The sequence below is a fragment of the Poecilia reticulata genome, chromosome 12 (genome assembly GCF_904066995.2).
Source record: "Poecilia reticulata chromosome 12, P_reticulata-male-v2, whole genome shotgun sequence".
NCBI classification, from domain to species: Eukaryota; Metazoa; Chordata; class Actinopteri; order Cyprinodontiformes; family Poeciliidae; genus Poecilia; species Poecilia reticulata.
This window is the reverse complement of record NC_088841.1, coordinates 1,678,799-1,692,477: the sequence shown is the minus strand read 5'-3', so window position 1 is coordinate 1,692,477 and position 13,679 is coordinate 1,678,799. Positions and strand designations below refer to the sequence as shown.

At 39.4% G+C, this 13,679-nt stretch overlaps 1 protein-coding gene across 2 annotated transcripts; it reads left to right on the top strand.

Annotated features, from left to right (window-relative positions):
• The first annotated feature begins 4 nt into the window (after positions 1–4).
• Positions 5–10,388, top strand: gpat3 (glycerol-3-phosphate acyltransferase 3). Of its 2 annotated transcripts, none has more exons than XM_008423113.3 (13): positions 5–193; positions 1,021–1,192; positions 1,310–1,376; positions 4,412–4,700; positions 5,000–5,074; positions 5,436–5,525; positions 5,994–6,087; positions 6,155–6,270; positions 7,570–7,625; positions 7,711–7,796; positions 7,874–8,002; positions 9,582–9,661; positions 10,112–10,388. In XM_008423113.3, the coding sequence occupies exons 2-13, from the start codon at positions 1,049–1,051 to the stop codon at positions 10,245–10,247; spliced, it is 1,362 nt and encodes a 453-aa protein (XP_008421335.2). In that variant the 5' UTR covers positions 5–193; positions 1,021–1,048; the 3' UTR covers positions 10,248–10,388. The 2 variants fall into 2 exon arrangements, with proteins under 2 accessions (XP_008421335.2, XP_008421336.2); XM_008423114.3 differs by lacking the exon at positions 5–193 and adding an exon at positions 687–787.
• Positions 10,389–13,679: the final 3,291 nt, after the last annotated feature.

Here is a 13,679-nt window from a genome sequence, read left to right as displayed (position 1 = left end):
GTACCTACCGCCACCTACCGTACCGGAGTATGTAAGACAAGGAATTGTCTTACTCCGGGTTTCTTGATATCTTGACGTGCTGCAGATTTGAAAACGTCCACAGGGACCGTGTCCTCGTTCTTCTCTCCGTGGACCAAACACATCCAGAGGTTTGCTAAGATCAGCTGGACGCTGAAGGACCATCCACTATCAGGTCTGTTCTGCTACATCCACACATGTTATTTTTGCCAGTTATTGCCAGATTCGGTTCGGTTGTTTAAATCATGGAGCGGTCACTCTGGGTAACGTTTCCCCAGTAAGTCCTCTTCTTTCAACAGGACGGTCACTGCAAGTCATTTATTAAACTTTTTGCGCGGTCAGACTTTCATTTACATAACTATGTATAACTTATTATTTCTTGTGTTTTATCGACTAGTGTACAGTAAATGCACGTGTACAGTTGACGCAGTTGAGTCCTCAAAAGTTTCTGAATTTAAAGAATATTTCATATTTGAGCTGTATCGTACCTTCCTTTGGTCGTGTTTATTAAATTAATAGTAAAATTACTTTAAAATGAAGCTTAATAGTTTAAAATCAAATGGGGTGTAATATATTGTGTCTCAGTAACCAGGAATAACAGCAGCAGTTCGGTGTGTGTTATGCGTATGTGTGTGTTTAAGTATTGTCACACTTACTTACAGGAACAGTTGGGCGTCAAGTTAAGCTTTAAGAAGCAATGGACCCGTTAGAGTCCTCAGGTCCTCATGTGTTATCAGGCAGTAACCCCAGCGTTGGACAGCTGCTTCTGGTCAGCAGACACACTAAGTCTAGCCTCACTAGTTGCATTCTGCAGCATTGTTAGCTCTGGTCCTCTTGAAATTCCCCCACTTATCCTCTCTGGTTCCCATTTAAGATGTGCCAGCTCTTTGTAAATAGAACAATGTCTAGTTTGCACCAATTACTCCTGGAGGAGAGAAAATATAATTAGTGAGTCACAGCAGTTAGCTTGTCTGACTGAGAAGGATGGTTACTGGTTTGTAGATGATGAGGTGACCTGAGAGCCGCGGTGATGGAGAACCTTTGGTATGTGGCTGGGACCATTTTCCAGCTGTGGATGTTTGTGGTGGTGTTCTTCATCATGCTTCCTGCCATGTTCGGCCTTTCTCTGGGGGTCACCGAAGTCTACATCCAGGTTCTGGTCAAAATACTTGAGGTAATGTTTTTATTCTCAGTCCTGTTTGAGTCCTCACTAGAAAGTTGTGTGTGTATGTTTAAGCATGCAGCAGTGTGTTGTTCAAAATCATCTGAAAAAAACCTTAATGTGTTGCAGTGGGCCACGTTACGCATCCAGAGGGGCCGGCAGGAGCAGCCCAGCGCCCCAATGCCTCTGCATACAGGTTAGTCCTGATAGCCAATAGAAGCAATGCAGGTTTTTATGGAGATATTCAGATTCTTTACCTCAGTCATAAATAGATATATGTTAGACTGATTTGTGACTCTACATCTGCTTGTTTGATTTTGATGTGCTGGGATGGACTGGGCTGTCCCCCACCTGTCACCTGCTGACTGTGACAATATGCTCCACATAATAATGGACTTTGATGAAAGAACCAAGTAAAATAACTAGTGTAGAAATCAGGAGTTACCTCACTTCAGTGACAAAAAAAGCTTGAGAAAAGCTAATTTAATATAATTAATATATTAATTATATTAATATTAATTAATATAATTAAAATACTAAAAATAACCAAAGACATGAAGATAATTGGAAAAATGCACAAATAATGATAAAACAATAAAAAAATGTAAGATAAAAGAAGCGATTTATTACATAATAAAGGTCATGCAATTAAAACTTAATAATTCCATAAACTCTTAAGCAGCAGGAATAACCTTTAATTTCTATAAATAAAATAAATGACAGTAAAAATGGAACAAAGTACCTAAACATACAGGAAGAAAATAAATAAGTTCTAAAATAAATAATTTTGAAAATAATAATAATAATAATAATAATGCTAAATGAATATTACAAATGAATAACGTAAGATTGAAGTTTGTTAAAACAGAATGTTTGAAGTTCTCCGGTGCACAGTGAAGACACTGTGTTCTAACATCACTCAGCTAGAGGAGGAACTCTGCTCTGGGTTAAAAGGTTTCCCTCTGAAATGGGACCCTTAAACTTTGGTTGCAACATGTGGAGAAGTTCTGCCACGCTGCTGCTGATCCACATGAGGCGGTCTTTGGCAGATTCTTGTTTGGGCTTTAGTACACAATGTTCTGCTGCAGGAAGGATTTGTTTTTCTAACACATGGAGATCATGTGACGCTGTGAGAGAGAATTGGGACTGCCCATTGGTCAGCTGCACCATCTGATGTTGGGGTTGTCGCTCAGTGTGGGAAAACTCCTGGCTCGTCTCATGTTGATGATGCAACAGCAGGTTGTGTAACGGTAGCCAAAGAGCAGACTGGGATCACATTCAGTTTAAACACACATGTGTTTGTTTAAGCTGAATTTGTGTGTGTGTGTGTGTGTGTGTGTGCGTGTGTGCGTGCGTGTGTGCGTGTGTGTGTGTGTGTGTGTGTGTGTGTGTGCGTGCGTGTGTGTGTGTGTGTGTGTGTACACCAAGAAACACTGAAACACAGTGAAGCACTCCTGAATGAAATGTCTCCTGGCCTGAGGTGATCATTTATTTTTGGAAATAAGTTTGAGAAAACAAACAAGCAGAGAGATGATCATTAATCTTACCTGCAGCTGTGGACACCCATCTGTTTGTGAGAATACCCACTGTACGACATTGCTGTACTTACACAACAGAAAAGTATTTACTCTCTGGCTTCTGGAATAAAAGCACATTATTAGTACACAAAGCTTAATGCGATAGCCAATCCTTTGTGGACATGGTGTGTAGGTGTGGCGATGTCACCGTAATGCCCAGGCTGGAACTGTTCAGTTCAGCTTCAGGTCTGTCCATCCTATTCATTTAATTAGTTCTCAGAAAAACTGGTATGAAAAAGAAAACAGGAAGCTGAGGGAGACTCGGCTGTGCCTGTGGGGGTAAACATGAGGTCAGCAGCCTCATGATCCTCCACATGCTGTCAACATTACACACATTGTTCAGCACTTGCCTGAATCTCATTTCATCTTAATTTTCCCAGCACACAAACAGCTGTGTGAGGAATTACCAACTATTGTTTTCACATTGAGCTTTCTGTGTGTAACTATGCAGGGAGCTGAAGCTGCAGACATCTATGCTGTGAAGATTGTTGTATTTGGTGGTTTACTCTGTGATCAAAAGTCAACATAAAAACAACAAATAAGCCTAAGAAATATCCAGTAGTTTTATAAAATGACTTTTTTTTAGTGTTATTTAAACTTTATTTAACCAGGAAACACCCAAAATGGGACTTCTGGCCAACATGACAGCAGGTCCTGTCTTTGCAAAATAAGCTCACATCACAACAGCTGCCAGTTGGTGTAACAGTTTGGACAGATAAGCATCATCAGTCCAAATGATCTGGGTTTGGTTTGCAGACGCAGAACCTGGGCAGCTTCCAGTTACTGAGTAAACTACATGGCACTCTGCATGCCAGTATTATTTGTTGGTTTCCCATAAATACAATTCCTTAGAATAGACTAAGGAATTGTATTTAAAGACTGTCTACCCACACTCTATGGAAATACTGTGATAGGAAATAAAGTCACTAAGCCAACCCTTTATGTTATTTACAACTGCATTCTAAGTACTGCCTTATCTACACAAACTGACCAAAAGCGTCGTCATGCATGAACTGGAGGGGAACTGGACCTCCAGTTCCCCTCCAGTTGAACCCTTGAACGGGTTCAAGGTCAACCCGTTCAAGGGTTGACCTTGAACGGCACTTCAAGGTCAACCCTTGAAGTGCCGTTGAGACTCTGCACTAATGTAAATGACCGGATGCCATATCAGGTGCAAAAACCCCATTGTGGGTCTGAACTGATGCATTGTCAGTATAAAGTCTTGTTGGTAGCTGGTATGAGATGTTCTTAACAGGGTGAATCAACCAGTATCAATCTGTTTCTGTAACTTCAGAAAAAGCTATTGCGTTTTTTTCTTTTTTTTTTATTTGTCTAAAGATTTTAGACATTTTTAAATAACTTTGCATCTTAAAAAAGCGTCACTGGATCTTTACTGGATTTTTCTATTTTTAACTTTGTGTCTTGCTGAAGCTCAGTGGAGGTTTTAGTCCACCTCTGGGCATTAAACAGTTTTTGAAATGAAAAGCTGTTTTAATCATTTTAATCATTAACACATCATGTGATGATGAAAAAAATATGTCAAACAGTATGCTTTCCCATAAAAATCTAATAACTTGAAGTCAAAACTCCATGACCTTTTTCCTGCTGTGACATGAAGGTAGAACTACCTCTGGTTCTGCTGGTTGTCTTGCAGGGATCATAGAGCGAGTCGGGGGGTCCATGGAGGAGGAGATGTGGCAGCTCCGGTGCTCTCAGCCTGAGGCGGCCGGGGCCTTCTGTTTGAGCGATGGTGTGTATTTCTGTAAGAAGGGTCTGGAGAGCATTGTGGAGGACCAGGTCACGCAGAGATTTTCCTCAGAGGAGTTGGCTTCCTGGAACCTTCTGACCCGCACCAACCAAAACTTCTACTACATCAGCCTCCGCCTCACCATCATCTGGGGTCTCGGAGTGTTTGTGCGATACTGCGTCCTCTTACCCTTCAGGTCAGTCAGTGTGACACAGACATCAGACTAGAAGCTGCTAAGAGTCCAGCTTCCTCTGGCTGACAGTGACCAAACACAAAGACTGAGTCATGGCAGGAATATATTCTGGTTTATTATTTGGTATGGAGCTTAATGTCAGATCAAATGATCTGAAACACAGAGTAGTGCTGGAGCTCCTCTGACAGACCTGCAGGTGTTTCTCTGTTATATATCAGAAAAAGAAGAAGTATTTCAACACAAAGTTCAATCTGTGAGGAGTTTAACATGAATCTGTTAGAAGACTATGTGACTTTCTGCAGGATTGCTCTGGCCTCTACCGGTATCTCCTGGCTGGTGATTGGAACATATGTGGTTGGATTTCTGCCTGAGAGCAGGTAAAATACTAGAAATAAACACATCAGTTCAGTGTCTTGTAAAAGGATAAAATACTTTAATGTATTTTATTTGGATTTTATTACTACGTAACTCGCATTTGGTTTCACGTTTTATTTACTAGTATCAGAGGAATGTGGGCTGAAAATAACTGCTGGCAATTTATCTAAGATTTGTATTTGTAAAAATATCTGCTTTGTGTTGGTCTCTCACGTAAAATACAATGAGTTTCAGGGCTGTAAAAATGTACAATAAGTCAGAAGTGTGATGGGTATTTTGACAGAGTGCTTTGAATAGCATTGTTCTATTTTTAAAGCGTATTCTGAAACCTTCCCAATTCTCCTGTGTTTTTCTACTTATCAGTGCAAAGAACTGGCTGAGTGAGCTGGTCCACCTGACCTGCTACAGGATCTGTGCCAGAGGACTGTCTGCTACCATCCACTACCACAACAAGTCAGTCACACTCCAACCTCCAACACTTTGCTGTATTTTTCATTTAAAGTTTCTGTTTGCAAAATGTAGAGTTTAAAGAACAAAGTCTAAACTTAGACATTAAATAACAAATGATTTTCAAACCGTGTAGTTTCTTCTCTTATTTTGTGAAATGAAATGATTGGTAGAATAACAGCCTAATAATAAAAATGTACTATGCTCTCATTAAAATTAAATAAAGCTAGATGGTAGATAATAGTATTCAGGCATATAGACAGACTCATATTCTTTTCCCATGCCTTATTGTTGATCTGATGAAAATGTTTTTTTCAGACCAGGAACTAAAATAAGCTGGCTCTTTAGAAGAATTTGCACGAACTGTGCACAGTTTGAATTTGGAAATTTCAAAGTTAGGAATTGCTGTTCAGTTTCCTAACTTTAGTCAGTGTTGTGAGATCCACATTGGCCTGTGTGCTGGTGTTTCTGCAGAAAAAACAGGCCTCAGAAGGGAGGAATATGTGTTGCGAACCACACCACCCCCATCGACGTGGTGATCCTGGCCAATGATGGCTGCTACGCCATGGTGAGTCTTACTTCTGGGGAAAATCAGTGAGTCTGTGACTCCTTCTGTAATGCCACCTTGTCCACAGGTCGGACAGACTCATGGAGGTCTGCTGGGGATCCTTCAGAAGTCCATGGTCAGGTCCTGTCCCCATGTCTGGTTCGAGAGGTCGGAGATGAAGGACCGAAACACAGTGACCAGAAGGTGACGACAAGGTTCACATGACAACAAGAAGCTTTATGACAGCTAGTTAGAAAAAACTCCTAAAAAACGCATCTAGAGCCAGAACAACTAATGGACTTTATTTCCTACAGATCAATGTGACATAAAAACTAAGGCAGACAATCGATGTCTAAATGTGAGTCCAGCTGCTGCATTAGCATTAGCCCCTCCCACTCAGAGTTAGGAATAGGACATATATGAATTTCTGTCAGATGAGATTATGTGTTAAACATTCAGTGTTATCAGGAGTGTTGCCTTGATTCTTTGTTTGAGAAATCCTTTATTCTCTTTTGAGCAAAACACTTGACCCACCTTGCCTGCTGGTGTTGGTCAGAGGGTCCAGTGCTGACTCTGTCAGACTGCTGCAGGGCAGCGGTGGCCAGTGGGGGTGAGCTGCTGCTGCTGCCCCATGCAGCAGCAGCAGCTCACCCCCATCAGCATGTGAATGACTGAATGTAACGCGAAGTGGTTTCTGTCAAAGGACAGTCTTGACAAAGTACTGTACAGTATATTTGCCAATTTTCCTCTCCACTGTTGCTCCATGCATGCTCAGTATGAGAGAATGCTGTAAAGTCAGCAACACAATTCAGGCGCCCCCTGCTGGTCCAGGAGGAATTAATTCTGCAATTCAGTCTGCTGGGTTTCCTTAGAAACGTTTGAATCCACTTCGAATAATTAATTGAGCTTACTGTACTGTTTAATTACTAGGATCAATTAGAATGCAAGTGTGACTGGATTGAAATGACTTTTTTTGCAAAGTGTCTTGAGATGATAGTTGTTGTGAATTGCTCCTATAAACAAACTGAATTGAAATGAACTGATGACCAAAGTGCTAAACAAAAAAAACATGAAATTGAAGGAAGGCAAAATAAAAACTTGCAAGTCCATAAAACAAACTAGAAAAATGATCAAGACAGCTAAGCAATACAAACTAAAACCTCAAAGTCACACTGAAGACAACCGATCCAGCGGTCAGCCCAGACTCCCAGTTCAGCTCAGACCGTCACACTGGGTGACTCATTCTGAGTCATGCCTTCAGCGAAAGGGTTCACCTCACACATGATTGGTCACCCTCATGCTTTGTGACCACACTACAGGAAGAATACACTATGTGGTCACTGTTAAAGATGATTCAGGATTTATTTAACCCACCAAAGAACCAGAGGTCGAGGCGCTCTGTGTGAACTCACAATGAGGAGATCTGCTTTGTTACTGAAATCATGTTAAGATTGTTTGATTGTTGTGAGGATGACTCGGGGCTTTACGTCCCTGTCTCTGCAGACTGAGACATCACATCGCTGCAAAGACCAAACTTCCCATCCTCATATTTCCTGAAGGTTTGAGTCTTTTGTCACTTTGCACATAAAGATGATTGTGATCATTTTCATGGTTTGGTGACGTCCGTCTCTTTGTTTCCAACAGGAACATGTGTCAACAACACCTCAGTCATGATGTTCAAAAAGGGAAGCTTTGAAATCGGAGGAACCATTTATCCAGTAGCTATTAAGGTAGAAACAACCAGTTGGACTCTCCTGGTTCTCCGGTTCAGGTTGAAGTGAAGTGGTTTGCTTTGTGTCTGTTCCAGTACGACCGTCGCTTCGGGGATGCTTTCTGGAACAGCAGCAAATACAACATGGTTAGCTACCTGCTGCGCACGATGACCAGCTGGGCCATAGTGGTCAATGTGTGGTACCTCCCTCCCATGACCATACAGGTACTCAACACTCCTTCCAATACATCAGACTGGCTGTGAGCACAATCACAAACTGTAACCCAGCCACCTTACTGCTGATAGTTTTTATGTTTTTGAAGAAACAAAAAGAGCAGAACAAGATTTTAAAAACTTGCGATGGTGATATCAGGTATATGTCTGGTTTCTTCTTTCCTCTCCTAACCTGCGTTTCCATCATTCTGTGACCTTTAGCATTTTGGACAACATTATGTCTAGTGTGAACATCTGCTGCGGTGAGACTATCCAACTGGCTAAATATAAAAAATGCAAGTTTATAACAGGAATATAGCAATTGTTGCTCTCCAAACAGTCCTTAGTAATATGAATATTGGGTTTTCCTTTTAAGACGGAACATGTATGCTGACACCTTTGTTCACTATTTAAAATCATTGCAGACATTAACAATTATTCATCTAATAGTGTGTCTTATAAATAAAGACATAATGAATGAGAAAGTTGCAGATGAATGTAATGTCAGGGCTGGTAACAAACACTCTTCTAATTCTTTCCCCGACATGTTGGTGTATGTTTCATTTTGACCTGTAGGTGGCAGTCTTGTCCTTCTGTGAAGATTCACAGCCATAGCATCGTGTAAAATGTACGTTTTTGTTATAATGTTATTATCTCATCAGTAGTATTGCCTTGATTCTTTCATACATGTTTGAGAAATCCTTTAATCTCCCATGGCAACCATTCAGCTGTGCAAAATGCTGACCTAGCTTCTTAGGGAAGCAGCTCTTCCTCTAAGTTGTAGTTTTCAAGCCTCCATGCTTCCACATCACAAAGCAGCCAAGTGGGCTAGTGGACTCCTTCAAACTAGCCAGCAGCAATTAGTAAACACCTGCTGGAACTGAGCATCTGCTGAGTTCATTATAGGAGCTACTGAGCAACGCTGGTAGAAACATTGTTAAAGGGTTAATAAAGGAGCAGAGCAGGAGTTTTTAAAGAGACAAAGGCCCAATTTCAAGGTGTTAATTTACAAAGTCCAATTTCTTTTAAGTCATATTTGATATATATAACATTTTTATAACAATTAAAGTTAACCGTCAAATCATCTTCACACATTTGATGGTGCTATATAATGGCACTATGTGCCGGGAAAATACATCATACTGTCACTTTAAACTATACACAACCCTCATTACAAATGCAGGCGGCGCAGAGACCTCTAAACCAATCACAATTATTTCTCTGCATGTTTGCTTCTCAGAGTGAGATGCAGAAACCAAAAAAGAATTGTATTACTTTGTTGTTACTCATACAACAAAGTATGAATATCTGGTCCACTTTTGAAAGAGTTTTAAAATTGGATGGAATTTTTTCACCATCAGCCACAAAATAGGTTTTGTAATATCATAATAAGAAATCCAAGCATACAGCTATGTGTGATTGTAATTTTACTGATTTAAATGAATTTACTTGATTTAAGGGTAAACCACATCTCCTGTGCAAAAAAACTCATCCAACGTGAAAGTCTCCATCCAGACCTGCCCAGTTCTTTCTACTGTGGGTCTGAGCTGCAGTGTTTGGTTCTGACTGACTGTTTATGTGTTGTGAGCAGGATGGAGAGGATGCAGCTCAGTTTGCCAACAGAGTCAAGTCTGTCATTGCTCATCAGGGAGGACTGCTGGACCTGGCGTGGTGAGGACGAGCCTCCGCTCAACACACTGATTAGATCTGATCTATTCTCCGGCCTTAACTCATCCCACTGTGCAACTGAATATTGCTCCTAACTTACAAGTTGCATTAGTGAAAATCGTCTAAGTTATTAAATGTTCTGCAAAGGTTTGAATGACAAGAAATAAAGGGAAAAAGAATAGCAGACAGGAAATAAAGCAGCTTATAGAACCTGGTGTGAACAGATAGATTCACAAAGGAAGACAGACGATTATCATCCAGCTCATGAGACGTATGTGGCTAGAGCTCAGGAAGGTCAGAAGGTCACAGAGGCTAACATGGAGATGCACATGTGGGAAGTTCCCTTTCAGTGTAACTGTGATGTATTTGTGCACTGCAAACCTTCACAGTGGGGTGGCAGCCATTTTAAGCTGAATGGTTCTAAACATCAGGTTGTGAATGTGCTTCTTGTAGGGATGGAGGACTGAAGAGATGCAAAGTGAAGGATTCCTTGAGGGAGGAGCAGCAGAAGATGTACAGCAACATCATAGTGGGACAAAACCACGTCAGAACCACAAAAACATGCAGTGAGACCAGAGAGGATCAATAATGCTGGATCAATGAAGAACATGTGATCAGCTGTTAGCTTGGAAACTGATGAAGTATCAGATGCTCCAGCTGACTGCTCCATCGGGGAGGACTGTGTTAATATTCCACCAGGCTTTTGTTTTCATTAAATGTTTTGTATGTACTTTGTGTGTGTGTTCGCGTCCGTGCATGTGTGCATGCGTGTGTGTGTGTGCAGTAATGCCCATCCACCAGCAGGGAGCAGTGTGTGATAACACAGTCTTTCTGTCTTGCTCCTCCCTGGATTGGAGGACATGTCCTGTTTCTCTTACAGACAGTGTCACCACGGTGACAGTGTTCTTTCTGTGAGAATGTGGGATGTTATTTTTATAGAGCTGTAGTTATAGAACAGAAAATAAAATAAAAACATTTCTTATAACAAATAGAAACTTAAAGATGCATCATTCACTGAAAGATTCTACATTCATTGGTTGATTCTTTTAATATTACATTTTCATGCGAACGTCACATATTTGACGGTACTTCAGCACTGATTCCTATCTGCAGGAATGTGCAATGGATTGTGGATTTTTTTTTATGACTTCTTTCCTTTTTCATGATTTTCTGTACACATTAAAGAGAGTAGTTTTGACTTTCACACTTTTTTAATATGGCAAATACTTTGGAATTTTAAGCCTGCACTGCAGAAAGGATAAAACTGGGGATTGAAATGGAAAAAAAAAGTGAAATAGATGAGTTATTGACATTTCTTTTTTCAGATAGTTACATATTTGGTTCACAAATCCTGGAATATGTGGAATGTTTAACATTGGAACCTTTTTTAATGTTCTGATTGCCAGAATGTTACCAGAACCATGTTAATGATTATCATAATTAAGTAAAGTTATTTATAAAACAAAGATAAAAATCACTAAGTACCTTACAGTAAATGCATACATAGTACCAGTAGCAGTTTGAACATTTAAATTACATAAAGATTAAATCCTGCAGGAAAAGCCTAAAACAAACAGGAGGCTTCACGTGCTTCTTACAGAAATCCAAACAGTGTAAAATGTAAAACACTGATGAGATTCTTCTTACGTAGCTCAATAAGTGAACAGCAGGATTTTAAAAATAGTAATTAAATAGAAATTCTGTGTGTTTTTCCTCAGGGGTTCAGTTTCCACTTGAACACTATCATCACAAAACCTTTTTACTAAGACACATTAAACGGCTCAATTAGAAACTTACCACTAACATGAGAATTATACTTATTGCATATAAGCCTCCTTGATTTTTAAATATTTTCTAAATTAAAAATCAATCTCATATCAGCAGTTTAAAATGGCAGACTGATTAGTCAAACCACATAGCTGTAGTATGATATTTTAACCAAAAATTAAATCAGGGCATGATTTTAAATGATTTTTTATTGTCTGTGAAGGAGTTTAGTTAATTGGAGAAATGTGAGGTTTTCTAATCCAGAACACACTGGAGGGACGGTGAGATCTGTTCATTCTGACTGAGGTTCTGCTCGTCTAAAACACAAGAACCCTAAACTCACACTGTCAACACCGGATCCTCTTCTAGAAATATTTCCTTTCAGGGGTGTTGCAACTAAGCATTTTTTTACAGCATAAAAAAAATCTATGTACTGTGTATTCCCAGAACATTAAATTAAAATCTTGGTACATAAAAGGTTTTTTCTCCATTTATATTAGAGCTCCTTACAATGTAATTGTCCAGTGACTGAATTTAACATATATCAATCACACTTTATACAATGAGTGTTAAATCTCCTTGAAATTAAATTCAGTTTAATTATGACAACCAGTTAGTTCATCTTTAATAATTGTAATAATTCATATAACACAGTAGTGATAAAACAATACACAGCATGGAGATAATTATTTAAAATATTGTGATTTTTAAAAAAGCAGTAATAGAGCTGTAAACTACTTACAATGGTGACAATAAAAAAAATAGTGATACTCTTCAAACCGTACATGTACTGTAAAAAAATAAAAATAAATCACAGACTTTAAACCTTAAATACTGAAACAACAGCAGAAAAACCTGCCTCCTGCAGACCTGACTGAACAGCTGTTATAATTCCATAAATTTCATCATTTGTGAAACATGCTGTCAAGGTCAATGATAATACATTCGGTATCATGTTTTAAATTCTGTTTTATTTTTTATTGTTTACTATCTAAGAAGCAGGTCAGAGAATGGGATATTTTTAAAAACTCAGAGAAGAGGTCAGAGGGCAGATCTGACAATGTATCACACTGCCTTGAATTTTATACTATTACTAAAAAATATAAATTAGGTGGCACTGGATTTGAAATGCTTCAAACCTGCTTCTGGTGATAAAGAATAATACGGTAAAAAAAAATCAACATATACTTTATACACATCAATTATTTTTTCAAGAAATTTAAAGTATTTTTGTCAGTTTGCAAAAATACTCTTAGTTGTAGTTCATGAATATTGACGTTCAGCTTCAAGAAATCTTGTAAAAATGACTTTATAGTAATTGAAATAATAAATTAGAATTATTATGAGATCTGTGGATAAACTGAATACAGTAGAGCTTTAAATTAAACAGGCAACAGAACCTGATCCATTTAAAAGCCGTGTTGTGTTTGTGCATTAAAGTGTTGTTGGATGGATCCAACTGCGATGTGCGATGTCTGCCGAGTCGGTCCTCCTGAATAGGACTAAAACCTGTTGGTGTCCTTGTGAGAAGGAGATGCTAGATGAGACAGAAGAGAGCTGCAGATCAGTGCCGGTGGCAACATGTTTACTGTGACGGTGCTTTAATAAAGAAAGCAGAGAGTGTGAAATAGCATGGAGTTATTCTTCCACACACAAGCAGGCTTACATTTCACAGCCTCTCCTCCTCCTCTTCATCCGCCCGCCTGTAATAACAATCCCACAACTCAAATTGCTTGAACAGAAATGTTTGTTCTCCCCTAACAAGATTGTGAATTATTAATAGGATCTAAAGCCGGTTCTATAACCCGATTGTTGAGGTGGGACTCTTGGCGAGCGATGCTGCACCACACCATTTACTGTGATGTATGTGTCTGCACATCTTTATGTCCAATTTAATGTGATTCAGATAGATTTCAGAGGGACATCATAAAAGGCATTGGCGTGACCCCGACTGTGGACTCCATACAACCACCCCGTCTGTCCCAATATGTTAATTCGATTTGGTTCAATTTTACTCTTACCCGCGGCTGATCCATACAAATGCAATGCAGGTACACTAAGTAAATATGAATACATTTCCAAATTGAATTCAAGTGAGTGTAGTCTGCAGAAGACATCATTTTAAATGGTGCTGTGCTGGGAAGTGAGCGGTCACAGGGTAAATGACTGAGGCTCCCTCTAAGACTTGCCATTAGTTGGAGTGTAATGCCTTTAAATACATTGTTCTGCCATCTATTCTGTGCCTCTGTGGTAA